The sequence below is a fragment of the Oncorhynchus clarkii genome, chromosome 17 (genome assembly GCF_045791955.1).
Source record: "Oncorhynchus clarkii lewisi isolate Uvic-CL-2024 chromosome 17, UVic_Ocla_1.0, whole genome shotgun sequence".
In the NCBI taxonomy this organism is placed as follows: domain Eukaryota; kingdom Metazoa; phylum Chordata; class Actinopteri; order Salmoniformes; family Salmonidae; genus Oncorhynchus; species Oncorhynchus clarkii.
Window position 1 is genome coordinate 18,280,082 of NC_092163.1, and position 25,677 is coordinate 18,305,758.

A 25,677-nucleotide genomic window follows, 5' to 3' on the forward strand; every position below is an offset into this window, starting at 1 on the left:
GCCAACTGGAGTGAGGTGTGTGTGTGTGTGTGTGTGTGTGTGTGTGTGTGTGTGTGTGTGTGTGTGTGTGTGTGTGTGTGTGTGTGTGTGTGTGTCGCGCGTGTGAGAGAGAGAGAGACAGGGATACAGCATTAGGTGCTGCCTGGGTCAGTTGGTGGATAGTTAGCAATGAGGCCGGGAAAGGGGGTGAGTCGGTGATGTGCGGTCTGCTTCAGCCCTCACAGCAAATTTCCAGATACGATTGTGATTCTGTTAGTCAGTGTCATACAATACACACACACTTGATTGCTTGTCCCAAGCTGCAGTAAAGCACTTTTTGCTGCTCTGTATTAGTCCAAAATGTCCAATGCCACAGCTCTAATGAGCACATATTCACACACACAGTATAGGCTATAGAAAGCGATGATCCCGTTATAACCAAAAAGCTTCCTGTGGTAGACAGAACAAAAGGTTACCTGTGGTAGACAGAACAAAAGGTTACCTGTGGTAGACAGAACAAAAGGTTACCTGTGGTAGACATAACAAAAGGTTACCTGTGGTAGACAGAACAAAAGGTTACCTGTGGTAGACAGAGCAAAAGGTTACCTGTGGTAGACAGAACAAAAGGTTACCTGTGGTAGACAGAACAAAAGGTTACCTGTGGTAGACAGAACAAAAGGTTACCTGTGGTAGACTGAACAAAAGGTTACCTGTGGTAGACAGAACAAAAAGTTACCTGTGGTAGACAGAACAAAAGGTTACCTGTGGTAGACTGAACAAAAGGTTACCTGTGGTAGACAGAACAAAAGGTTACCTGTGGGAGACAGAACAAAAGGCTGTTTGAACCAGTAGACAACAACACTTCACATAAATGCATCAATATCCTTTACCCAAACAACATTTTCTTCTGACAGCATTACCATGCTTGGTCATGGTCTATTCATACAATCACTGGATAGACTTACTGGCAAATTATTAAATAATTGGCAGGGATACGTGCACAAAAGCACTTTGAATGGAAAGAGGATGTAGTAGCAGTCTTTGGCCACAAGGTGGATTACTTGTATATTATATGGAGCCCGTCGTTGAACATATATTGTAATATCCTGTTTTGATCAATCGTAATCATTCATATCATAATGATAAATCCATGCATACATGTATAACGCATATTCACCACTTCAACAGTTTCACTTCACCTCCATTCTTAAAATGTCTTCAGTCTAGTCTTCCTATACAATTACAAATTATTTTCATCGCTTCTTTTTGTCAAAAATCAGCCGCCTGTTCCTTTAAGACGGTCTCCAAAGTTTAGCGTATGACGTCAACATTGGCATATCCATACCGCGAGCCGATCCAGTGGCGGAGAAGGGAATCTGAACGGCGGGAGAGACAGGTGAATTTAAAACTGGACGTGAGCGCTTCAGTATCAGGAGGAAGATACACACGTTACAGGTAGGACATTTTAAAAAGAGATGAGAAAAACTGCTGTTGTCTTCCTTGAATTAAACATATTTTTAATAGGAAATGGGAATAGGAAGATAAGACTACTGTATAAAAAACGGAATAGTTAACATGAAAATAGGTGCATTTAGCTATAATTCTAAAAGTCTTATGATAATGAGAGTTTTATATTATTTTAAGCATCAACTATTAGCTTTAATGTATCCTCAAAAACAGATGTAGGTGTGCTGTAAGAAATAGGGCTTAACTTTGTCAAATATATTAACTACTTCAATGGCAAGGTGTTTTTTTCTGTTGAAAATAAAATAATATTCTGGAGAATAGTATGGCTACATTGCCGTAGAAGTTGGACGTCTCTTTCACAGTTTTCTATTTGCGTCAATTTGGCAGGAAATGCATGTTCAGTGAGCTCATATTTTTTCTTCTTCATTTGAATGAACTGGTAGGGTTGAGCAATGGACCATGCATGAACAATTTACCACACATTGTTTTGTAGTTTTCACGGTTATTTTCATAAAAATGTTTGAATTTATATACATATTGCATTGAGTATGCCCTACTTAATGGCTTCTTGAATGAAACGTCACTAATTCCATGGGAATATGCCAAATTAAATGATTATTATTTTGCATATAATAACTGATTTAGAACTTTCTGAGGTAAATGTTAACTTTTGCAGTGATGGGTTGATTGACAAACTGCTTCTTTTGTGTTTTATTTCCACAGAGAATCATTGAAGATGAACACAGAGGTAAAACAAGAGCTGAAGTCATCACAATATGAAACGATGGGTAAGAACTTTCACTTCAAGACTTATATTCCATACCGTAGGCTAATATTGTTGCAAAAACAATGTTGTGCGCAGTGCAATGGTCATAAGTTGACTTACAAAAACAATGGTGGCCCAAATAACATATACGGTTTGAGATGTGTGTTAGGCTCCGTATTAAAGACTAAGATGGTGATGGTCTCTTCACAGACGTTAGCACCGCTGTGACAGATGAGAGGTCACAGACAGAGGAGGCGGAGGGAGGAGAAGAGGCAGTGGAGAGGCAGGGAGAGGAAGAGGAGGCCCCAGAGAAGACCTCAGAGAGTGGAATGGAGTGCTCAGAACCCACAGGAAACGAGGGAATGACAGGTACGAAACACATGTTGATGAGAACATTGTCCCAAAACCATGCTGTATTGACTAGTTTACCCACTTGCGTTCAATACTCAACCGACCTATGGTATGATATGCAACAAGTCATTGGGCTTAACAGAGGCTGGGAACAAAGGGGGTCAGACGCCCAAGACCACCAAAGTGTTAACCAGACATTGACTCCATTTTACAAGTTAGAGGAGTTGCTGGTAATAAGGCATTATTAATCATTACTTCCACATTTATAAGCCATGTATTAATCATTGGTAATCATAAGCATACATCATTTATTTTTGCAGTCCCTAATCTAAAGTGAGCGCAATTAATATTTTATGTGTACTTTATAAATGTTTTGAGTGACCAGTGTAATATCTCACAAAAAGACGGGCATGCAATTGGTGGACATTCCTGCAGTACCTGGTAAAATAATAGGTACACAACACAGGATGTGTAAGGAAATATATATACATGTGTGAATAACTCACTTACTAACATTTACAGATGTGGGAGCAATGATAAATGAAATGGTGAGTAAAGTGTTTTTAAATGCATTATAAATTGTTTATTATGGCCCCTTAAATAAAGTGTTACCGATTTGGTGTCTACTGGAGCTACTACTGGAGGCCTTGCTCTTCCTTATTTTAGTCTTTTGCCACAGCTACACGGTCCGGGTGTAACCATATAACTCTGAATTTCTACTGAAGCGTGCCCCGAGGTTCACTGCTCTCAGGTCCTGGACTCTATATGGGGCCTCTCTCACTGTGCAAATTTTCCATCGCACCTCTGAGCGCTTTGCATGACAACGAAGCACAGCTTTTCAGCACATCAGCCACCGCTGAGACCACAGTGTGGTTTCTGGATGGAATATAACTTGACTCTCAGCGGGGGCAGGCATTGCAGGCCAGAGCCCAGGACTTGAGGTATACACAGTTGCTGTTGTAGGATATATAGACTGTAGGACTTGGGGGATAGCCTATACTCTGCAGGTCTTGAGATGTACTTGTATGGTATGAGGTGCACACTTGCAGGGTTTGGGTACACACTTGTAGGGTTTGGGTCTTAAACTTGCAATGCTTGGGGTGTAGGCCTACTCTTGCTGGGCTTATTGGTGTGGGGTTGGGCAATACAGCCAAAATATAATTTCACTATATTTTTCTCAATTTTGATGATTGGCGGCATTTGACAGTATTTTATGTTTCTGAGTAATACAAGTTCCAAATATGTTTTAGGAGTAGTGCATGACCCTAGAATGACAACAAATTCTGATCGCTTTTATTCGCGATCAAACTAGGACAAAACTGACGGGTGAAGTAGTCCAATATGTTGAACTTTTAAGTTATTTAGCACTGTATAAAAAATATCTTTAAATATGGAATTGTAAAAATCCATACCGGTATGTGGGTGTTCACAATATATTGTCCAGCCCTATATTGTTGTACATTTGCTGGGCTTGAGTTATGCACTTTTAGGACTTGGGGTGCACACTTGCGTGGTTTGGGGTAAACACTTCTAACTTGAAAGGCAATGCTACACTTTTGGGGAGGGCTATGCTCTCAATCTATATGTTCAGAAGAAGATGAAGCGTGGTTGTTGTTTTCTTTTCTTCAACGTTGACTGAGAGGTTTCTCTATGCCGCTTTGTTCTGCCCTGGTTCTGGTTTCTGAGCATTGAAAGGAAATGCCTTGCTGTTATCTCAGAAAACATCTCCTAAATATTTCTCTGACACTCTGCCTTGTCCTAAATTAGCCTAACCACACTAGGAGATGTGCTAGTATCAATATATTAAAATATTCTACAAATGTAGAAGTGGAGATGTCACAAAGCCTTGTATAAGTTTCTGTCTGATGATTGGCCCTGTGGAGCTCTGCTAACCAAGCTAGCACATTTGGTGCCTTGGAAGTTGTGGGAATGTACAGTACCAGTAAAAAGTTTGGACACACCTACTCATTCAAGGGTTTTTCTTAATTTTTTTACTATTTTCTACATTGTAGAATAATAGTGAAGACATCAAAACAATGAGCTAACACATATGGAATCATGTAGTAGCCAAAAAAGTGTTAAAAAATATTAAAAGTAGCCACCCTTTGCCTTGATGACAGCATTGCACACTCTTGGCATTCTCTCAACCAGCTTCATGATGTAGTTACCTGGAATGCATTTCAATTAACAGGTGTGCCTTGTTCAAAGTTAATTTGTGGAATCTCTTTCCGTCTTAATGTGTTTGAGCAAATCAGTTGGGCTTTGACAAGGTATGGGTGGTAAAGACCAAGTCCATATTATGGCAAGAACAGCTCAAATAAGCAAACAGTTCATCATTACTTTAATACATGAAGATCAGTCAATGCGGAACATTTCACAAACTTTGAAAGTTTCTTCAAGTGCAGTCACAATAACCATCAAGTGCTATGATGAAACTGGCTCTCATGAGGACCGCCACAGGAAAGGAACACCCAGAGTTACCTCTGCTGCAGAAGATACGTTCATTAGAGTTAACAGCAGCCCCCCAAAAAATTCAAGTAACAGGCACATCTCAACATCAACTGTTCAGAGGAGACTGCAATAGATATTAGACCGGTGAAAATCTGTCCTTTGGTCTGATGAGTACAAATTTGAGATTTTTGGTTCCAACCGCATTGTCTTTGTGAGACGCGGAGTAGGTGAACGGATGATGTGTGATTCCCACCGTGAAGCATGGAGAAGGTGGTGTGATGGTGACACTGTTGGTGATTTATTTATAATTTAAGGCACACTTAACCAGCATGGCTACCTCAACATTCTGCAGTGATACACCATCCTATCTTGTTGGCGCTTAGTGGGACTATCATTTGTTTTTCAACAGGACAATGACCCAAAACACACCTCCAGGCTGTGTAAGGGCTATTTGACAAAAAAGGAGAATGATGGAGTACGGAATCAGATAACCTGGCCTCCACAATCACCCAGACCCAATTGAGGTTGTTTGGGAGGAGTTGGACTGCATGAGAGAAGGAAAAGCAGCCAACAAGTGCTCAGTATATGTGGGAATTCCTTCAAGACTGTTTTATAAGCATTCCAGGTGAAGCTGGTTGAGAGAATGCCAAGAGTGTGCAAAGTTGTCATGGCTAATTTGAAGAATGTAAAATATATTTTGATTTGTTTAACACTTTTTTGGTTACTACATGATTCCATGTGTTATTTCATAGTTTTGATGTCTTCACTATTATTCTACAATGTAGAAAATCGTAAAAGTAAAACACATTTTTTTTAAATCACTGAATGAGTAGGTGTGTCCAAACTTTTGACTGTTACTGTATATGTTTGGTTTAATATTTGTTGTGGGAACGAAGCCATATGTTTCCTGACCGGTAAAACTGAACGTTTTTTTAACGTTATGAGAATGTTTTATTTTTAAGTTGCACTGAGTTTATGAGAATGTTTTACTCTGGTTCCTTGAAGGTTTTCATGGGATCTTTTATTAAAGCTCTGAGAATGGAAATGATAGGTTATTTGTAGGTGTTTTAATAACTTCCTTAAACATTTCACAAAATGTTTCATTAACACTGCTAGCTTATTGTGGGTTAACTTTTTTGAAATCCAAGTACAGATAGGACACATGAAAATCCATTTCCTTAAGCAATAATTATGCAAATACGTTTATTTTTTATTGTGACACACCATGAGTGAGATTTGAACCTATAATCTTCTGTTCTCTATCCATGAAACTAGTCCACTGCACCACCAGGATGGAGCTAGCATGTCATGCAAGCACTCATTAAGATCAGGTGTGGCCAATTAGTGGGCACGGCCAACACACCTGAACACCATTAACAAGATAGAGGATAAAGAGAGTTTTGTGGATGCTGAGGACGAAATGTAAATGTAAATCTCTGAACGTTCTTGTGTTTTTTATGGAACGTTTTCTTCACGTTCTGAAAACAGAATGTATGTTTTTAAATAACATTCTTAGAACGTTCTCTGAACGTTACAACATTTTGGTTCTCGGGAACAATTTGAGAACATGTTTTTAAATAGAACCATGAGGAAAACGGTAGGAAACATAATTGCTGAAGTACTGAAATTCCCACAGAAGAACATTGTTTCTTAATATTCTTGGAACAATTTGAGAACATTACTTTAACCTTCCTGTTGTGTTCGTTTCATGTTAATTAATTCTGTGTTCCCGGTCCAAAATGACCACCCCATTATAGCTGATTATAAATTCACAATAATACATATATTATCATCTAATGTTGTGTTAGATCTTTTTATCAACTTAAGTTCTTGTGAACATTATAAGTTTTGAACTTCTATTTGCTATTTATGGCCTGTAGACTTATTTGACCTGAGCTCATACAACTTGTTTTTTAGTAAAAAAAAAAGCATAATGTATGGATTATTTTGACTATAGCAAATACTCAGATTAAACATATGGTGCTATTTATCACAGACTACTTTGTGTCAAAGTTTAACAAGGACATTTGTTTTGAAACAATTTCAAATGTTTAAATAGTGACAGGATTTTATGTCATCAACCCGGGGTATGGCGTATCTCGTTGGCCCTGGGGTCATTCTGATAACATTTTCAGCCGACAGCCGACCTCTCCTCTCAGGTGGGGAGGAAGATTCTTTGACTGGAATGTAACAACAACCTCAGCAGGGCCCTCTTTCTCACCACTGGTTGTCTCTTGGTCTGGATCATATTCTGTGGTGTCTTCAACTTCTGACACTTCCTCCTCTAATGCATCTTCATTGTCAGTTTCCTGGCCTCTCTCCTCAACAGTGTCATGATCAAAGATATGATCCAGAGCCTCACATACAGTATATCATTTGGTCATTGTGCTGCCACAGAATGAATTGTGAGCAAGGCCTCAAAAAAGCTTTATATACCAGAGTTGTGAGAAAAGTTATATATATTATTGAAACAATGTTTCAATTGTTTGTGAGAATGCCAACAGGTGTGGTTCCCGTGGGGGAAGATTATATTGGGGAAAGGTTCCCATGGGGATTGCCATGGAAGCCAAGAAGGGGAGTGAGGTGTGTGTGTGTGTGTGTGTGTGTGTGTGTGTGTGTGTGTGTGTGTGTGTGTGTGTGTGTGTGTGTGTGTGTGTGTGTGTGTGTGTGTGCGCTTAAACACACATGCATGTGGGGGTCTGGGAGAGGAAGTGTGTCCATTTGATGAATGGGCATTTGATGAATGGGCATGTGCCTGAACTCAATTTTATACACTAATTGTAGTCTCACCCATTCATTTGTAATGACTGGTCATTTTTGGCCAAGAACACCACCAGTGTCCAAAAGTTAAATAAAACAGCCAAAATGTTATATAAAAAATAATTGTGTTCAGATGCCCTGTGTGGACAAAGTCATCGAACCTTATGACAATTAGATTAAATGAACTACAATTTTCAGAGAGAAAACGTATAAATCGGTCCAATTCGACCGGAACACAGCAGGAGGGTTAAATGGAACCATGTAGGAAACGTTATATTGAAGTAATGAAATTCCTGAAGAAGAAAGTTGTTTATTTTTTCTTTCTTTAAAAAAATAAAATAAACATTTTACCCCTTTTTCTCCCCAATTTCGTGGTATCCAATTGTTAGTAGCTACAATCTTGTCTCATCGCTACAACTCCCGTACGGGCTTGGGAGAGACAAAGGTTGAAAGTCATGCGTCCTCCGATACACAACCCAACCAAGCCGCACTGCTTCTTAACACAGCGCGCATCCAACCCGGAAGCCAGCCGCACCAATGTGTTGGAGGAAACACCTGGCAACCTTGGTTGGCGTGCACTGCGCCCTGCCCGCCACAGGAGTCGCTGGTGCGCGATGAGACAAGAATATCCCTACCGGCCAAACCCTCCCTAACCCTGACGACGCTAGGCCAATTGTGCGTCGCCCCACGGACCTCCCGGTCACGGCCAGTTACAACAGAGCCTGGGCCCAGAGTCTCTGGTGGCACAGCTGGCACTGCAGTACAGCGCCCTTAAACACTGCGCCACCCGGGAGGCCAGAAAGTTGTTTCTTAACATTCTCTCAACAATTTGAGAAGGTTCCTAGAACATTACTAACATTGAAATAAAATGTAACCATGTTTGACCTTTTAGGAAACATTCTGTTAAGGAAATGAAACACCAAGAATTGTATTATTATTATTTTTTGTCAAGTTTCTTAAATGTGCTGAGAATGTTCCAAAGCCAAGCAACTATCTTGCACCATTCCCAGAAAGTTGTGGGAAGGTTGTGTGTAAAATAACCATAGGACAGACCATGCTCTCACCAAGCTCTATGAAACCTCTGGTTCTCAGAATGCTGTGTGTTAGCTGGGAAGCTTTTTTTATGTCCATATTTGCAGAAAATTGCATGTAGAATCATTAGATAGGTTTTACAACATAGACCGTCAAAAAAAAAAGCAGAGGGATGGGGCTGGAGAAATGTAACCACTCTCAAATTCGTAGGCAGAGCTATGGATGCAAGAATTGACCATCCATGATATCAAAATTATAGTTTTAACCATGTTTTGAGGCTATACAGTGTTTGTTACATGTTCTTTGTTTACAAACATTGGAGTTAAACAAGCTTATATTTTGGGTTTTGATGGGCTACGACAGTTGAACTAAGCTCATGAGGCATTTGCAAGTTATATTCTTCAAGAATCAATGTGCACATATAATTAATTTATAAGTCCAAAAATGAATGTAGCAACTGCTGATTGCCCCTTTAAAGTCAGTCAGTCTGTTTATGAAACCGGTCAGCTGAAATAAGACTAGTCCCCAAAATATATATATTTTTATGTTGTTTTACCACCATAGACCAGTCACAACTAGTTTTATGCAATTAGCTCCAGGTGCTCATGAAGTCAAATAACCAAGGAGGGAAATATATTTAACCCTCTCTTTCCCCTCCTTCCTAGATGGGGTTCCCGTGAAAACTGAGAGGGAAGAGTATGACGACAATGACGATCAGTACCCCAAGAGTGAAGAAGAAGGTGAACGAGACAATTACCTTTATGAAGAAGAGGAAGAAGAAGATGAGAAGGAAAGGGATGAGGAAGACGAAGGAGAAGAAGAGGGGGAAGGGGAGGAAGAGGGAGAAACCCTTAACGAACCACAGGACCTGTCTCTGGCAGATTATGTAAAGTATGAGAGCACAGGCCCGCAGGACGCCCACACCAACTCCTCGTTGTACGCAGCAGTACCCCGCAGCCAGGCAGCAGGCAAGCTCAACTGTGACATCTGTGGCCTGTCCTGCGTCAGCATCAATGTGCTGCTCGTGCACAAGCGAAGCCACACCGGTGAGCAGAGTAACACAGCCAAACCAACCCTGGCCTTAAATAATGGTGTTTTTTGTTATATAACACTGTGGCATTGTGGCTTTGATAAACTTAGTAGATCAAGGTGTTTGATTTAAAATATTTGCGTTTCAATATGTACAGTGACTCATGCGTTACACTTTGAATGGACACATTTGACTTTACATGTACTCTACATTTCTTGCCCTAGTACTGATAAAATGCCATTTCAACATCTGCTATAACACAGTAATCACACTTCACTCAATGGTCTGCTTTATTAGACATGTGGAACAAACCAAGTGTTACTTCTATTTAGTCACAGTACTACTGAGTAATACATACCAGTAAACATACCTCAGTAGCTCAACTATATGCTACATAACTACTGTATCAGTAAGTCTTGGCAGTGTTGACAGAGTTTCTCCATGACATAGGATCCCTCTGTTTTTTCCTACACCTAGGTGAACGTCCATTCCACTGCAGCCAGTGTGGTGCCTCCTTCACCCAGAAGGGAAACCTGCTTCGCCACATCAAACTGCACTCCGGGGAGAAGCCCTTCAAGTGCCCTATGTGCAGCTACGCCTGCCGCAGACGAGACGCCCTCAGCGGACACCTGCGCACTCACTCAAGTACCTATCCACCATCTGTGTGCCACCTGCGTTTACATATGTATGACCACACATGCATATTATAATAACACAAACTCAGGTATTTTCCACCTGTTCGCACTTACTCACACACAAAATATATGTGTACACATGCAAACACACACACACGTAGGTACTTATAACCTGTCTGCACACAGTTATTTAGATATACCACTTCACGTTGGGGCTGTCAGTGACGCTCATTTAAAGAGGTTCTTGAGGCCTCCCGAGTGGCACAGACCCAGGTTCATTTCCCGGGCTGTGCCACTGAGTCCCATATTTATTTATTTTTTATTTTACCGTTATTTTACCAGGTAAGTTGACTGAGAACACGTCCTCATTTACAGCAACGACCTGGGGAATAGTTACAGGGGAGAGGAGGGGGGTGAATGAGCCAATCGTAAACTGGGGATTATTAGGTGACCGTGATGGTTTGAGGGCCAGATTGGGAATTTAGGGTGTGAGGACGGAGCACAATTGGCCCTGCGTTGTCCGGGTTAGGGGAGGGTTTGGCCGGTGGGGCTTTACTTGGCTCATCGCGCTCTAGCGACTTCTTGTGGCGGGCCGGGTGCCTGCGGGCTGACCCCGGTTGCCAGTTGAACAGTGTTTCCTCTGACACATTGGTGCGGCAGGCTTTCGGGTTTAGCAGGCGGGTGTTAAGGAGCGCGGTTTGGCGGGTCATGTTTCGGAGGACGCATGACTCCACCTTCGCCTCCCTAGCCCGTTGGGGAGTTGAGGCGATGAGACAAGATTTTAGAAAATAGGGAGAAAAAGGGGGTGAGATAAAACAACAAAAAATCTAGGAGATTCTTGCAGAGATCGTAGTTGCCCCATTATTTAACAACAGCCTCAGTAAGCAAAGTGTATGATGGTTTGAAGTGGGAGTTTGTAGTTTTAACTGAAACTCTTTTCTCACAGTAGAGAAGCCCTACAAGTGCAACCACTGCGGTCGCAGTTACAAGCAGCGCAGCTCCCTTGAAGAGCACCGAGAGAGGTGCCATGTGTACATCCAGAACAAAGGCAATGCTGAGAGAGGTGAGAGGCCCCGGGACACTCCTACATACCCTCTGTTACACACACACACACTTCAGACACCACACACATACACACTTACACAAACGCACTTTAGACATACACACTTTACTCATGCAATCACACACACACACACACACACACACACACACACACACACACACACACACACACACACACACACACACACACACACACACACACACACACACACACACACACACACACACACACACACACACACACACACACACACACACACACACACACACGCACACACACACACACACATACAACATTCACAGGCACTCACTTACACTCAGATGTGTGCACATTCTGTTATCTACTCACACATTTGTGCACACACACATACATACATACAAATTTGCTAGCTGCAGAGTTGTGTAGCTTCATTCCATTGAGTTCATGGTCGTAAGTTAGCTCACCATTAGAGCTAAATAGGTTGTGGCTGTTGCTGTGGGAGACGTTGTGATGTAAGGACACCAGAGGGGAAGTCAGTCAGAAGAGATGTAGGACAAATGTCTGTGTCGTGATCTGACTGCACACCCCCCAGAAGTCTGTTTGCCTGCCATGGTGGACAGCCAAGACGGTTGCGACACAAACAATACTCTGTTGTTTTGTGGTCGGTTGAATGTCGTAAGAACGGCAGATAGATAGCGTGTGGTGAGGAAGCACATCCTCGACCTGCGGTCTTCCTCCTGCAGGCCTCACTAGTTGATGAGGCAAAACACCAGGAAGTGAGGTCACGGGCTTTGTTATCTTGGCTGCGATCAAATTTTCATTGGTTTCTCCTAGGGTGAGTTTCATTTTAAAGTAATTTTGTTTGTTAGCCCTGTAAAATAAAAAGAGAATTTCACAACCTCAAATGCTCGAGGCAGTGGACAGTTGCAGCACAGGGGACAGAAAGCACACACTCTGTCCTTACTGTACCTCTGTACTGCTAAGAGACCTCTCTCTCTCTCTCTGTGTATCTCTCAGCCGGTGAGGACACCCACGTGTCCAGGACTACTCACATGGGCACGGAGCGCGCTCTGCTACTGGACAGGTTGGCGAGCAACGTAGCCAAACGCAAGAGCTCTATGCCACAGAAGTTCACTGGTAAGACCAGTCTGACTCATTCCTCACTTACAGTTCAACTGTCTCGCAGGTTGTCACCTTGGTAGGGTTAACTAGGCATGGGCGAGTGTGGGCGTTCATTCAAACAAAATGATGATTACTTTGTGACTAGACTTTGTGACTAGATGGTTGCTTACTCTTTTGAGAAATTGTTCATTTGGTAATTCAATAGCAATTTGATTAATTGTTGCTGCTGCTGCTGCTATTATTTTATTAGTGTTTACTGTCAGTTGCATTTAATTTAAACAAATGTAAGTTTTAAGTGTATCATATCGTTGTCTGTCTAAGCTACATGTCTGTCTGTCTGTCTCTTTCGCTGTCTCTCTCTCTATCTGTCTATTTGCCTCTCTATCTATGCAGTTCTCCTGTCCCCCCTTGCTTTGCTTGCCAAGCAGGAATTTTGGCCAGAACGGCAGCCTCATCTGCTGCACCGCGCCATAGGGTGGTAGACCACTGCCCTAATTTCCCTGCCTGATGTATATGTTAGGTGGGTATGGTTAACCACGCATAGGAATAGAATGCCAATAACATGAAGCAATCGTGGGAGATGTGCCCTTTGCACACTGGAACTCTCTCACACACAAACTGACAAGTATAAACATCCAAGTTGTAGTGCTTCATTGAAACTTCTACACTACTACTACTGCTGAGTGTTTGAAAACCGTCAGTTTCAGTAAATTAGTGATTTGTCATCATGTTGACTTCCCAAACCCTAAGGCGTTGTATCCATTTCCTATACCCAGGTCACACTTTCTTGTCAAGCGTCTCCGCTTATCATAAACTGTTTAGTTTCAGAATTCGAGTCACTGCAAAGAAACAGCAAGCGTCTGGCCTAAAGAGATCCTCCTATCACCCATCACCCTGACAAATGAACTGAAATCTTGCAATATAACGACCACAGGAGGAAAAGAGAGGTGGTGTGTTCGACCACAGGGTTGAAAACAGGCGAGAGCGCGAAACGTGAGCAGATGCCTCCGTCTCCTCTTGTGGTGGAACAGCAGCTGCAGCAGTGGAGACTGAGAGGCCTCTTCGTCTCCTCCTCGTCTCTGTGGCTGAGTCCTAAATGGCACCCTATTCCCTGTAGTTCACCAAATGGTACCCTATTCCATAATGCACCATATAGAGAACAGGGTGACGTTTGGGACACAGCTTCTCTGTCCTGTCACGCCCTCTTAGTGTTCGTTCTGTGGTAAGAAGCTCGTTTATCTACAGGGTCAGCGTCTGCCTGCTAGTTCTCTATTGTACGAGCTATCAAGATTTCAATTGTACAGAATGTGCTTTTTTTCTTCAAGTGTGACCGAGCTTGCTCTTTTGCTGCTGAAGCTCCTTATAGTTAGTGGAGTTGGCTATCTTGTGGCTCCCTCTCCACTGCACGTCTCTGGCTCTTTTCTGTCTGCGAAATGGTTACTGCAGAGCTATTTATATAGAGATATATGTATATATATGGCCATATGTATAAATATAGAGAGATATACAGTTGATGTATTTTTGTCTCTGGGTTAGTTGCCCCACCTGCACAGTGCTGAGTGAGTGAGTGCTGAGGTGTCTCTCTCTGTGTGGGTGATCCAGGGGACAACGGCATGTGTCTGGACCTGAGCTTCAAAAGGGAGCTGATCCACCGCTCTGACGTCATGCACCCTCCCCTCACCTCCCCAGGATCCGAGAACCAACACATCCACCAGCCCCTCTACACAGGCCATGACCCTGACTCTGCCTCCCCCCACAGGGCCTACCCCATCCCCCTGAGCCGCGCTGACATGAGCCCCCTGGCCCTCACCAATGGTCACAAGCTGGAGCAGCAGCAGAGCACCGGTCTCGCCTACCTGCCCCGGCCCAGCCAGGGCCACCCTAGCATGGACTCACTCCACACCGATCGGGCCCAGCTCTCCCAGCCTCTCATCTACAACCTGGGGCACTTGCTGGGGCCCAGTCCCCACAACAGCCTCTCACACCCCCATACCCAGGCCCACGCGCTCCCCATGCCACCCCTAGAGTCTCTGAGGGTGGTAAGGAGCGAGGGGGAGGTAGGGGTTGGGGTAGGTACAGGAGCGGGGGCGGTGTACCCCTGCGGTCACTGCAGGGTGTGGTTTCTGGATTACGTCATGTTCACCATCCACATGGGCTGCCATGGCTTCCGTGACCCACTGGAGTGCAATGTATGTGGCCATCGCAGCCGGGACCGCTACGAGTTCTCCTCACACATTGCACGCGGCGAGCACCGCCTGGAGATGAAGTAGTGTAGACACACATGTGCACGTGAACACACACACACATACACCCATACATGTAGTCAGACTCCTAAACGGAATTATGCATACACATTTATACACTTACACACATGAATTGTGTATTTACATTACATACACAAAAAAGTATCTCAGGGGCTTTCCTTTTTGTTTTTAATTAGCACCAGTATTACCACACACAAACACAAAGAAATGTAGCATTTCAGTAAAGTAGCATTTAAAATGTTTTATAGAGTTTATTTTTCCATCTAAAATGATGGAAATGTATGTTTTATGTGGGACTACATTTTATTCTGCTTCACTAAGCCACGGAATAACTTAAATATATATATTGTTTATTTTATTTTTGATTACTATTCAACAGAAGTGTCAATAGTGTCAATAGAAGTGGTAATAGGCAGTCAATATTTGGCATTACCTTTGCCATGCCTGCTGCTTTTAGGATGTGATAAACTACAGTATGTCCAAATGTCCTCTGTATGTACAGCAGTAGTAGTAGGACATAGTACTGAGTACATTTTACGTTCACTGTAAGCTGACTGACAGACTCTGCTGTACATTTGTTTTCCTGTTAACTGTGCTGAGGTTCGAAAATAAAAAAAGAGAATTAAAGCTAATGTGTGGACTGTACCTTGTGAAAGAAGTAGCAAGTGTCACTACAGAAAAAATATGTCTTCTTAATAGTCTATGTGCAAAACAAAAAACTATCCTTATGATCTCAAAGGTCATGTGTCTCGTTTTAGGCTGTGGTTTGAGAAGTTCACAGCTTCAAAGAAAGACAGCACTTCACAATACACTCCCCTCTTCACAACTCCTCAAAGTCAAACTGTTTCTCTGTCCTGGATTTCAACTTACAGTATTTATCTAGCGCTCCCAGAAGTTAAGGAGATGTGCTATGAACACGTGCTGTGAGAGACTGCTTTGTAGACATGTTCTGTGGCTCTGCTTATTGCACAAGTAGACAGTCATTAATAAAGAGCATGTAGGATTGATAGTAGGAATTGTAATTTATTGCTGCTTGATTATCTTTCATTAATACCAATGTTTCACACTGTACATACAGTTTGACTTTAATGGGGAACTGTGCTTGCATGTAAAAGTTGGCTAAAGATATGGCAGGAGGGAAATGTTTTACAAAATGTAAAAACACGCTTGTTTTGATTTGGGGGGAATATTCCAATCACATTATGGGATTTTGAGATTCATTGTCCAATCCAGAGGCTGGTGTGATTCACTGATAGATTTCATTCTGCTTTTGTGGCTAAAGCAGGTCACTACTGTGGTTCGTCACCCAGTCAATAGTCTTGCTCTCCTGCTACGCTATACGTCTTCAGTTCAACTCAATATGAAACTAGAAGTCTGGCACACAGTAAGCAATTCCCAAAGGGCAGAAGGTTCCTTAGGAAAGAACTTGCCTACCCCAATCCAGATAAGAAATTCTCAAACCAATCAAAACTGCTTATGTCCACTTTCACCTGAGTATCAGTCAGTCACACCAGTAACTCACATACCTCATAACAACAGGTGTAGACTAACAGTGAAATGCTTACTTACAGGCTTTCCCAAAAACACATAGAGAAAAATTTAGAAATTATAGAAAAATACAAAAATAATAACACAAGGAATAAATACACAATGAGTAATGATAACTTGGATATTTACACGGGGTACCAGTTCCGAGTCATTGTGCAGAGGTAAGAACGAGGTCATTGAGGTAGATATGTACATATATATAGCTAGACTAATCAGACTCCCTAGTCGTAACAGTAAGCAGGCAATAAGTTGACGAGCCAGCCACATATCAGACAGACCAGGGACACAGTCAGTCACGACTCACTGCTCGGACCGGCGTCAGACCACCAGAACAGGTGTGAGTCTCATCTCATCCAGCTGCTGACATCTCTTTATCTGTCCTTTCCATCAGCACTCATTTCCCCTTTCTTTCTCTATCTCTCTCTTTCTTTCTCTCTCTCTCTTTCTCTCTCAATGCAGAGTTGAGTGAAGAGACTTGATACTTATAAAGCAGGCTGTGCTCTCAATGAATACGCCCAGATATGCTTAACAGGATGTTTATTGTAAAGATGACAGGTTTGTATGTCTCTGCATTACAAACAATGATGCTAAATATATATTGTTCAATGTAAACTGTAATAGAAACAACATAACTGACTCCTAGGTTGAAAGGAGAGTATAGAAGGGTAGAGAGGTGGAGTGGGTGTCAATGGTAGAAAAGCATACATCCAGTTGTTACTTCCCTCGTTTGATGACCCAGTCCTTTGTCTAACTTTCTCTATCTGCCCAAGTGTCCCTGTAAAGTTCCCTGTCTCCCTCTCTTCTACAAGCTTAAAACAAGTTACCCAGCATCAATTTGCTTACACAGACAGCAGTGGAGGCTGCTGAGAGGAGAACGGCTCATAATATTGTCCGGAACAGAGCAAATGGGATGGCATTAAACACCCGGAAACCATGTGTTTGATGTATTTGATTCCATTCCACTGATTCCGCTCCAGCCATTACCACGAGCCCGTCCTCCCCAATTAAGGTGCCAACAGCCTCCAGTGAGAGACCGAAGTAATACATTGACCATGGAGAACATACGATGCACAATGGAATAGGGCTCACAGTGACATCTACTGACTGAATCAAGGTCTAACTTATTTTCGTACAAGAAACTGCTTCGGTTGATAATTACACAAATAAAGAGTTTGAGAATATTGATAGTTCACAAAAACCACAAAAGTAATTATTTTCATAAATAGTTTTCAAGGTAAGGAAACAAATGTGTAATTTTGTAATTTGGGTGAACTATCCCTTTAATACCCCTGTGGTCCATTTTATTGGCTGGAGGCTATTGTTCTGTTAAAATTAGGCACCTTGCTCAATTTAGATTTCAAGCACGCATTTCCTACTATGTCCACTCAAATCATTGTTTTCAGTTTCAGTTTGACCTAATAGGGAGGATTGGGTTCTTTCTGGACTCAGACATGATTTCTATGAAGTCAGATGGTTCATCAAGACCTGCCTATATAAAGGGAAATCCCACTGTGTCCACGAAGATGTACAATCTGAACTTTCTCAACGAGGTCAGTTCTCAGTGAAACAGCCACGCTGTATCATTTAGAGGATCTTCCAGTTTCAAGAATTTTAAGAGAAAACATCAACATGGGTGAGCTTTATTCAGCTCTATCATGAATTCTGCATAATATTGTAATTGTAATGTACTAAAACCAGTTAAAAGATCCTGTCATATCTTTCTGTATTTGTAGGATGTGAATTGCCTGTGTGTGTAGTAGAACTCTCTAAACATTGTGTCTGGAATATAAGCCCACAGCAGGGCTTATTGAAAAATAACCATCAATGATTATGTTGTGGTATGAGTTAGTATGCACTCAAATAATAAATAATTGTCTTTATTTTAGCAAATCGTTACGGCGACATTAGCAAAGTTGACACTAACGGTGCCTCATGGGCAACAGCAAATGCTGACGGGAAAAGTTCCAGTGGTATGTGGTTTCTGACAACTGTTATATATACAATACCAGTCAAAAGTCTGGACACACCTACCTATTCAAGAGTTTTTATTTATTTTTTACTATTTTGTACAATGTAGAATAATCGCGAAGACATCAAAACTATGAAATAACACAAAAAAAGTGTTAAACAAATCAAAATATATTTTATATTTGATATTCTCCAAAGTAGCCACTCTTTTTCTTGATGACAGCTTTGCACACTCTTGGCATTCTCTCAACCAGCATCATGAGGAATGCTTTTCCAACAGTCTGGAAGGAGTTTCCACAAATGCTGAGCACTTGTTGGCTGCTTTTCCTTCACTCTGCTGTCCAACTCATCCCAAACCATTTCAATTGGATTGAGGTCGGGTGATTGTGGAGGCCAGGTAATCTCCTGAGTTGTGCAGTGGTCTAAGGCACTGCATCTCAGTGCTAGAGGCGTCAGTACAGACACCCTGGTTCGAATCCAGGCTGTATCACAACTGGCTGTGATTGGGAGTCCCATAGGGCGGCGCACAATTATCCCAGTGTCGTCTGGGTTGTAGGCCGTCATTGTAAATCAAATCAAATCAAATCAAATGTATTTATATAACCCTTCGTACATCAGCTGATATCTCAAAGTGCTGTACAGAAACCCAGCCTAAAACCCCAAACAGCAAGCAATGCAAGTGTAGAAGCACGGTGGCTAGGAAAAACTCGCTAGAAAGGCCAAAACCTAGGAAGAAACCTAGAGAGGAACCAGGCTATGTGGGGTGGCCAGTCCTCTTCTGGCTGTGCCGGGTGGAGATTATAACAGAACATGGCCAAGATGTTCAAATGTTCATAAATGACCAGCATGGTCGAATAATAATAGGGCAGAACAGTTGAAACTGGAGCAGCAGCACGGTCAAGTGGACTGGGGACAGCAAGGAGTCAGAATAAGAATTTGTTCTTAACTAACTTGCCTAGTTAAATAAAGGTTGAATTTAAAAAGTATATATAATAATCTGAGGCAGCACTCTCCTTGGTCAAATAGCCCTTACACAGCCTGGTGGTGTGTTTTGGGTTATTGTCCTGTTGAAAAACAAATGATAGTCCCACTAAGAGCAAACCACCGCGTGATCGGGAATAATCGCCCCTACGTGGACAAGTACAAGGGCCGCATCACCAATGCAGGGCAAAGGTATGGAGTGGACCCAGCTATCCTCGGTGGTATCATCTCTAGAGTCCAGGGGTGGGACAGGACTGGTCAATGGCTCAGGGGACAATGGAAATGTCCATGGGCTAATGCAGGTAATATAAACATTTGCGTGAGAATGAATGTAAAACTCTGGATCAGGGGTTGAAATAATATAATTACAATCATGATTGTATGCAGGTTGTAGAGATGTCATTTGTACACCCGTTATTGTAATCTGGTTGTTGAATTTCAAACGTTTCTTTTCTTTTTACCCACTGTGCAACTGCTTCCCAGGAGGTCATGTCTAGGTTTTTCTAGGTTGACAAGCGCTGCCACCGCCCACAGGGGGCATGGGACAGTCAGGAGCATATCGGACAAGACGCACAGATTGTGGCTCCTATTCAGATGTTGAGAAAAAATATCCTCACTGGACCAAAGAGCAGAAGCTGAAAGGTACTTACTGACCCACTTCTGGATTGAGTTGATGAATCATACATGTTGTAGTACTGTATGCAACTACTAACCTATTGTGTTTATGTTTTTCAGGGGCTTTGGCAGACTACAATATGGGGCCTGGCAGCATCTCCTCATATGAGGAGGTGGACGCTAAAACCACTGGAGGGGACTATTCAAATCAAATTCATTTATAAAGCCCTTTTTACATCAGCTGATATCTCAAAGTGCTGTACAGAAACCCAGCCTAAAATCCCAAACAGCAAGCAATGCAGGTGTAGAAGCACGGTGGCTAGGAAAAACTCCCTAGAAAGGCCAGAACCTAGGAAGAAACCTAGGTCAGCACCTTTTCATAGCCGCTCCTGCTGTCTCTAGACGAGAGAGAGAGAGAGAGAGAGAGAGAGAGAGAGAGAGAGAGAGAGAGAGAGAGAGAGAGAGAGAGAGAGAGAGAGAGAGAGAGAGAGAATACTTAAATTCACACAGTACACCAGATATAACAGACTGACCCTAGCCCCCTGACACATAAACTACTGCAACATAAATACTGGAGGCTGAGACAGGAGGGGTCAGGAGACACTGTGGCCCCATCCAACGATACCCCCGGACAGGGCCAAACAGGCAGGATATAACCTCCCCACTTTGCCAAAGCACAGCCTCCACACCACTAGAGGGATACCTTCAACCACCAACTTACCATCCTGAGACAAGGCCGAGTATAGCCCACAAAGATCTCCGCCACGGCACAACCCAAGGGGGGGTGCCAACCCAGACAGGAAGATCACGTCAGTGACTCAACCCATCAAGTGACGCACCCCTCCTAGGGACGGCATGGAAGAGCCCCAGTAAGCCAGTGACTCAGCCCCTGTAATAGGGTTAGAGGCAGAGAATCCCAGTGGAGAGAGATAAATCGGCCAGGCAGAGACAGCAAGGGCGGTTCGTTGCTCCAGTGCCTTTCCGTTCACCTTCACACTCCTGGGCCAGACTACACTCAATCATAGGACCTACTGAAGAGATGAGTCTTCAATAAAGACTTAAAGGTTGAGACCGAGTCTGCGTCTCTCACATGGGTAGGCAGACCATTCCATAAAAATGGTTCTAGTCAAGATTCTAGCAGCCGTGTTTAGCACTAACTGAAGTTAATTTAGTGCTTTATCCGGGTAGCCGGAAAGTAGAGCATTGCAGTAGTCTAACCTAGAAGTGACAAAAGCATGGATTAATTTTTCTACATACTTTTTGGACAGAAAGTTTCAGATTTTTGCAATGTTACATAGATGGAAAAAAAATTGTCCTTGAAAAAGGCTTGACTATTCCAATTATGTTGTGGCCAGAGCTTAATATTTCAAAAAGCATGGCTATTAAAGTCTCACAGGCTGACTGGCAGTCTGTCATTCCAAGGAAATAGAATCACATCTTCTGTTTTTGAGTTCTGCCATAAACTCCTATTAAATCTTTGGATTACAATTGAATTGTACGTTCATAAACAATAGTTGTAATCTGTAGGATATTACAGACATTATTATATTGTATTGTTTTTTGCACATGTTCATGCATTCATTTCCAACATTATAGTTCACTTCACTCTCTGATAAAGATCATCATCATGTAATAAGTAATGTAAGGCTTTGCAGTCTAAGGTTTTACAACAATGCTTTACATTACACATCACACAAGTGCCTAATAAAACGCATTATAAACCTACAATTGTATTTTATTGACCTCTGATTAAGCAACCATCATTATGAGACTTTATAATGCCTCTAGTACAACATAGTTATCTGATTCTGTTTATGGACTATTATTATGATAATACTTTTTAATATGCCTACATATTGGATATAGTTGTCAGAACGTTTCTAAATAAATCGGCAAAGTAGTTGACCTGGACTACATATTGCTGAATGATATTAACAGTTTCCTCAAACTATGTCTGGATATTCAATTTCGGCCAGTAGGCCTAGACATTTGTGTTTTGTCTGATCCCTAAAGATGGCGCTATGCATTTAAAGTGTTTTTTTTATCCACCGTTCAAAGAGAAGAGGCACGCTTTAGTCTACACTTGTCATTATTGCTTTTCGACAGCAGGAGATCGGGGCTGTTTTGTCATTATAATGTAGAAAGGGAGCATATATGTTGCCATTGAGCATGGACAACTGAGGACATACAACTTCAAGACATGGAAATATTGTCATCTTCACACAGTGAGACTATTCTGCAGATGTGGGCATGCGCACTGCATCAGTTCTACGGGGGACGGGAAGACATCACGGAAAAATTCTCTGTACCCGAACCCCACGCTGAAATTCATTCTTGATTGTAGTGTAGCACGACTACCGACTACCATGTTTGAGACACCGTTGAAGTCAGGGACTACTTGACACCCTGGCGATTTAAGTCGCCGCAAAACCGTATACAATACCGTATGGGAACAGTATGCGGGAAATGGTTGGAGGTTGCTGCGTGTGTTCCGATGAGCGAGGCTGGGCTGAAAATCCTCTTGTATACTGTGATGGGCACGGATGCAGCGTTGCTGTTCACCAGGGTAACTAGCTTGCTATTTTACAATGTAATTACACTATTGGGGGAAGGATGGGGTGGTGCGTGCCTACGTGCGTGTGGGTCTGTCTGTATTTATGTGGGAGGGGGTGTTTTCCTTCTGCACGCGTTGACGTGGTGCGACCGCGAGAGGAGACTTATAAAATGACATCAAGCCCTTATGGCGCCGACTAATGCGGTTTTTGTAGAATGGCTTTTATTCGATCCAAAGTTACGCACCGTTAGGAAGCATTTTCTACTACTGGAGCGGCAGACTAGCTGGCCTATCGGGCCTTGCGGATGAATTGTTTCCACAACGATATATCCACCTTCTTTGTTGACATCTTTGTATCTCAGCAATGCAACAACGTATCCACTCAATATGTCCATGAGTTTTGATTTGAATAAGAGCCACTAATTATGATTTAATGTGTAGATATTTACAGTTGTAAGGCTATAACAGTTGTACACACCTTCACAGTATATCCCCCCGTGGCTTTTATTTATTGTGTTATGTAGGAAACATCAGTAACAATATCGTATGTAGCTGACACAAAATACGATCTGAGTTTATAAACTGTTATTAATGTCAGTAAAACCAATATGGCTGCGTTCAAAACACCACCACTCTTTGAAAAAGATGACGTACATCAATAGCCTATCAATAGCCTATCAATATTTGTATAATCTCAGAATATTTGTGACAACAAATCTATAAATCATTGTCACACTTAACTTCATGCCCTGACTATGCCTTCTCTCAATTCAGTTGCCTTGTGGTAAGAGTGTTTGTCCCGAAAAAGTTGGGAATTTGATTCCCGGCCGAGTCATACCAAAGACTGTAAAAATGGGACCTGCTGCATCTCTGCTTGGCACTCAGCATTAAGGAGATAGATTGGGGGTAAAGCCCTGTGATAGACTAGCATCCTGTCCAGGGGGTGAACTTGTACATCAAGCTGCTTCACGCTACAGAAACAGGAGATGGGCTCTTTCACCTATGTGTTGTTCCGGCTCACACAAGCCAAGACTACTTACTTTCTCTATGCTTGCTCTCAACAGTAAAACAATAAATAAATACAAATTAAAAGTTGAAGGTATACCAAGAAGTTAGTTAGTTACATAACTAATAAGTTAGGTAACTGTTTTTTGTTCCTTTGTTTGTGTCTCACTCATTTGAGTGGTAGACTAAAGATGTCTGTATTTGTGTCTCTATTTGTGTGTGTGTGTGTGTGTGTGTGTGTGTGTGTGTGTCACAGCGTGCTATGGCATCGTCCAGGTGCCCACTGGACCATGGTTCTGTCGAAAATGTGAGTCTCAGGAGAGAGCTGCCAGAGTGGTGAGTATATATGTCCAGTATATCAATATATTATCCGTATACTCATGTACTGCATGTCTATCAATGTACAGCATATCCCTGCCTGTTGCAGTAATAACACTGGTAGTACATCATGCTATCAAAGCTACTGTGCGTAGTTGGTTATTGTGGGGTGTGCTCTCATTTCTCATCAGAGATGTGAGCTGTGCCCTCACAAAGATGGCGCCCTCAAGAGGACAGACAGTGGAGGTAATCTACTGGACACAGATTTTCTTTCCTTTATTCTTCATCATCCACTTTCCATCAATCCCGCCATCCTCCACGTTTCCCTTGTCTTACAAATATATGATGTGTTTGTGTTAATGTGTGTGTATGCACGTCAGGGTGTGCTTGTGTGTGTGTGTGTGTGTGTGTGTGTGTGTGTGTTTGTGTGTGTGTGTGTGTGTGTGTGTGTGTGTGTGTGTGTGTGTGTGTGTGTGTGTGTGTGTGTGTGTTTGTGTGTGTGTGTGTGTGTTTGTGTGTGTGTGTGTGTGTGTGTTTGTGTGTGTGTGTGTTTGTGTGTGTGTATGTGTGTGTGTCTGTATTAATGTGAGCTGTTCTCGCTCCAGGCTGGGCCCATGTGGTTTGTGCACTCTATATTCCCGAGGTGCAGTTTGCCAACGTTCTCACCATGGAGCCTATCGTACTACAGTACGTCCCTCACGACAGATACATCAAGGTATTCTTCACTTGTTCACTTCAACTTTTGATAAGCTTGTTTGTCTTTTGTGAAGGATGTTTTGACCGTCATTTAAAATGCATTTTATAGGCCTATGAAGATTTAATCAATTTGGATATATTGTTTCTTTAGCCAGAGTAAATGGTTGTCCATCTATGTGCCTATCTTCAATATTCCACACAAACGTGTGGGGGCATTTTTGTCCGATTCTGTGATTTGCAAGCAGTCACTAGTATACAATATATTTTTTGCACAGGCAAAGCTTTCATGAGATCATCCAGAGTTTTTCCTAAGCCCTCTCTTTCGTCCTCTCTGCAAGTTATCTCTTTTAGAGTTAGCATCTGGATGATCATGTGCCATGTATCCCACCACAGTCTGCATGCTTTTAGGCCTAATGGTCTTGAGTGATCGCTATTGTGGAAAAATCTATATACAGCATATGCCCACCAGACAAGATTTTTTGGAATGAAAGCTTTTATGCGATTGGATTACAGTTCTATTAGAGTCAATGGGATCCTACGTAGACGCTTGCTGCTGTACAATAGTGAGTGCTTGTCTTGTAGTGGTCTCATGTTACAGTGTCAGGGGCAGCTACAGTAAATGGCTTGCACCTTTCTGGTCTGGATTGTCAGAGCCATTCATCCGGATTTGCTGCCCTCCATTCTTAGAGAGCGTTTGACTGGACAATAGCCGTGTCCCAAATAGCACCCTATCCCCTATGGGCGCCTGGTCAAAAGTAGCTATACTACACAGAGAATAGGGAGCCATTTGGGACGCAGGCAATGAGTGAAGGTTCAATAAGCCCCACCACCCTCCCTCCTTTACAGTAGCTCCAGATGCCGTTTCTCTGTTTCCCTTTGGCCCATGATACTTATGGCTCACAAGGGGAGAGGAGGGGTAGATGAGAAGAAAGGTAAGGAGCCCGCTGTTCCTTTGTCCAGCACCTGTTGCTAGGCAGACAGCCAGCCCCCTCTGTCTCTGTCTGGGTAATAGCCGTGGGGGAGCGAGGTGTGGAGGGGGGCAGAATGTTTCATAACAGCCTGCTATCAATGACAGACTAGGGTTGGACTCTGG

At 42.5% G+C, this 25,677-nt stretch overlaps 2 protein-coding genes and 1 pseudogene across 3 annotated transcripts in view; all 3 read left to right on the forward strand.

Annotated features, from left to right (window-relative positions):
* Positions 1-1,314: 1,314 nt before the first annotated feature.
* Positions 1,315-15,526, forward strand: LOC139370423 (zinc finger protein Aiolos-like). Its single transcript, XM_071109893.1, has 8 exons — positions 1,315-1,434; positions 2,170-2,234; positions 2,423-2,581; positions 9,472-9,852; positions 10,314-10,481; positions 11,418-11,534; positions 12,531-12,650; positions 14,238-15,526. Exons 2-8 carry the CDS (start codon positions 2,183-2,185, stop codon positions 14,903-14,905), a joined length of 1,665 nt encoding a protein of 554 aa, XP_070965994.1. The 5' UTR covers positions 1,315-1,434; positions 2,170-2,182; the 3' UTR covers positions 14,906-15,526.
* Positions 15,527-19,493: 3,967 nt separating this feature from the next.
* Positions 19,494-20,235, forward strand: LOC139369359 (lysozyme g-like; annotated as a pseudogene).
* Positions 20,236-22,270: 2,035 nt separating this feature from the next.
* LOC139370424 (protein AF-17-like) overlaps positions 22,271-25,677 on the forward strand; it is a 30,892-nt gene continuing 27,485 nt past the window's right edge. Inside the window, exons 1-4 of one of the 2 annotated variants that reach the window (XM_071109895.1) lie at positions 22,271-22,577; positions 23,827-23,906; positions 24,080-24,134; positions 24,494-24,603. In XM_071109895.1, the coding sequence (XP_070965996.1) occupies positions 22,469-22,577; positions 23,827-23,906; positions 24,080-24,134; positions 24,494-24,603 (354 nt within the window). In that variant the 5' untranslated portion in view covers positions 22,271-22,468. The remainder of the gene's footprint in view (positions 22,578-23,826; positions 23,907-24,079; positions 24,135-24,493; positions 24,604-25,677) is intronic. The other variant, XM_071109894.1, reaches the window with a different exon arrangement.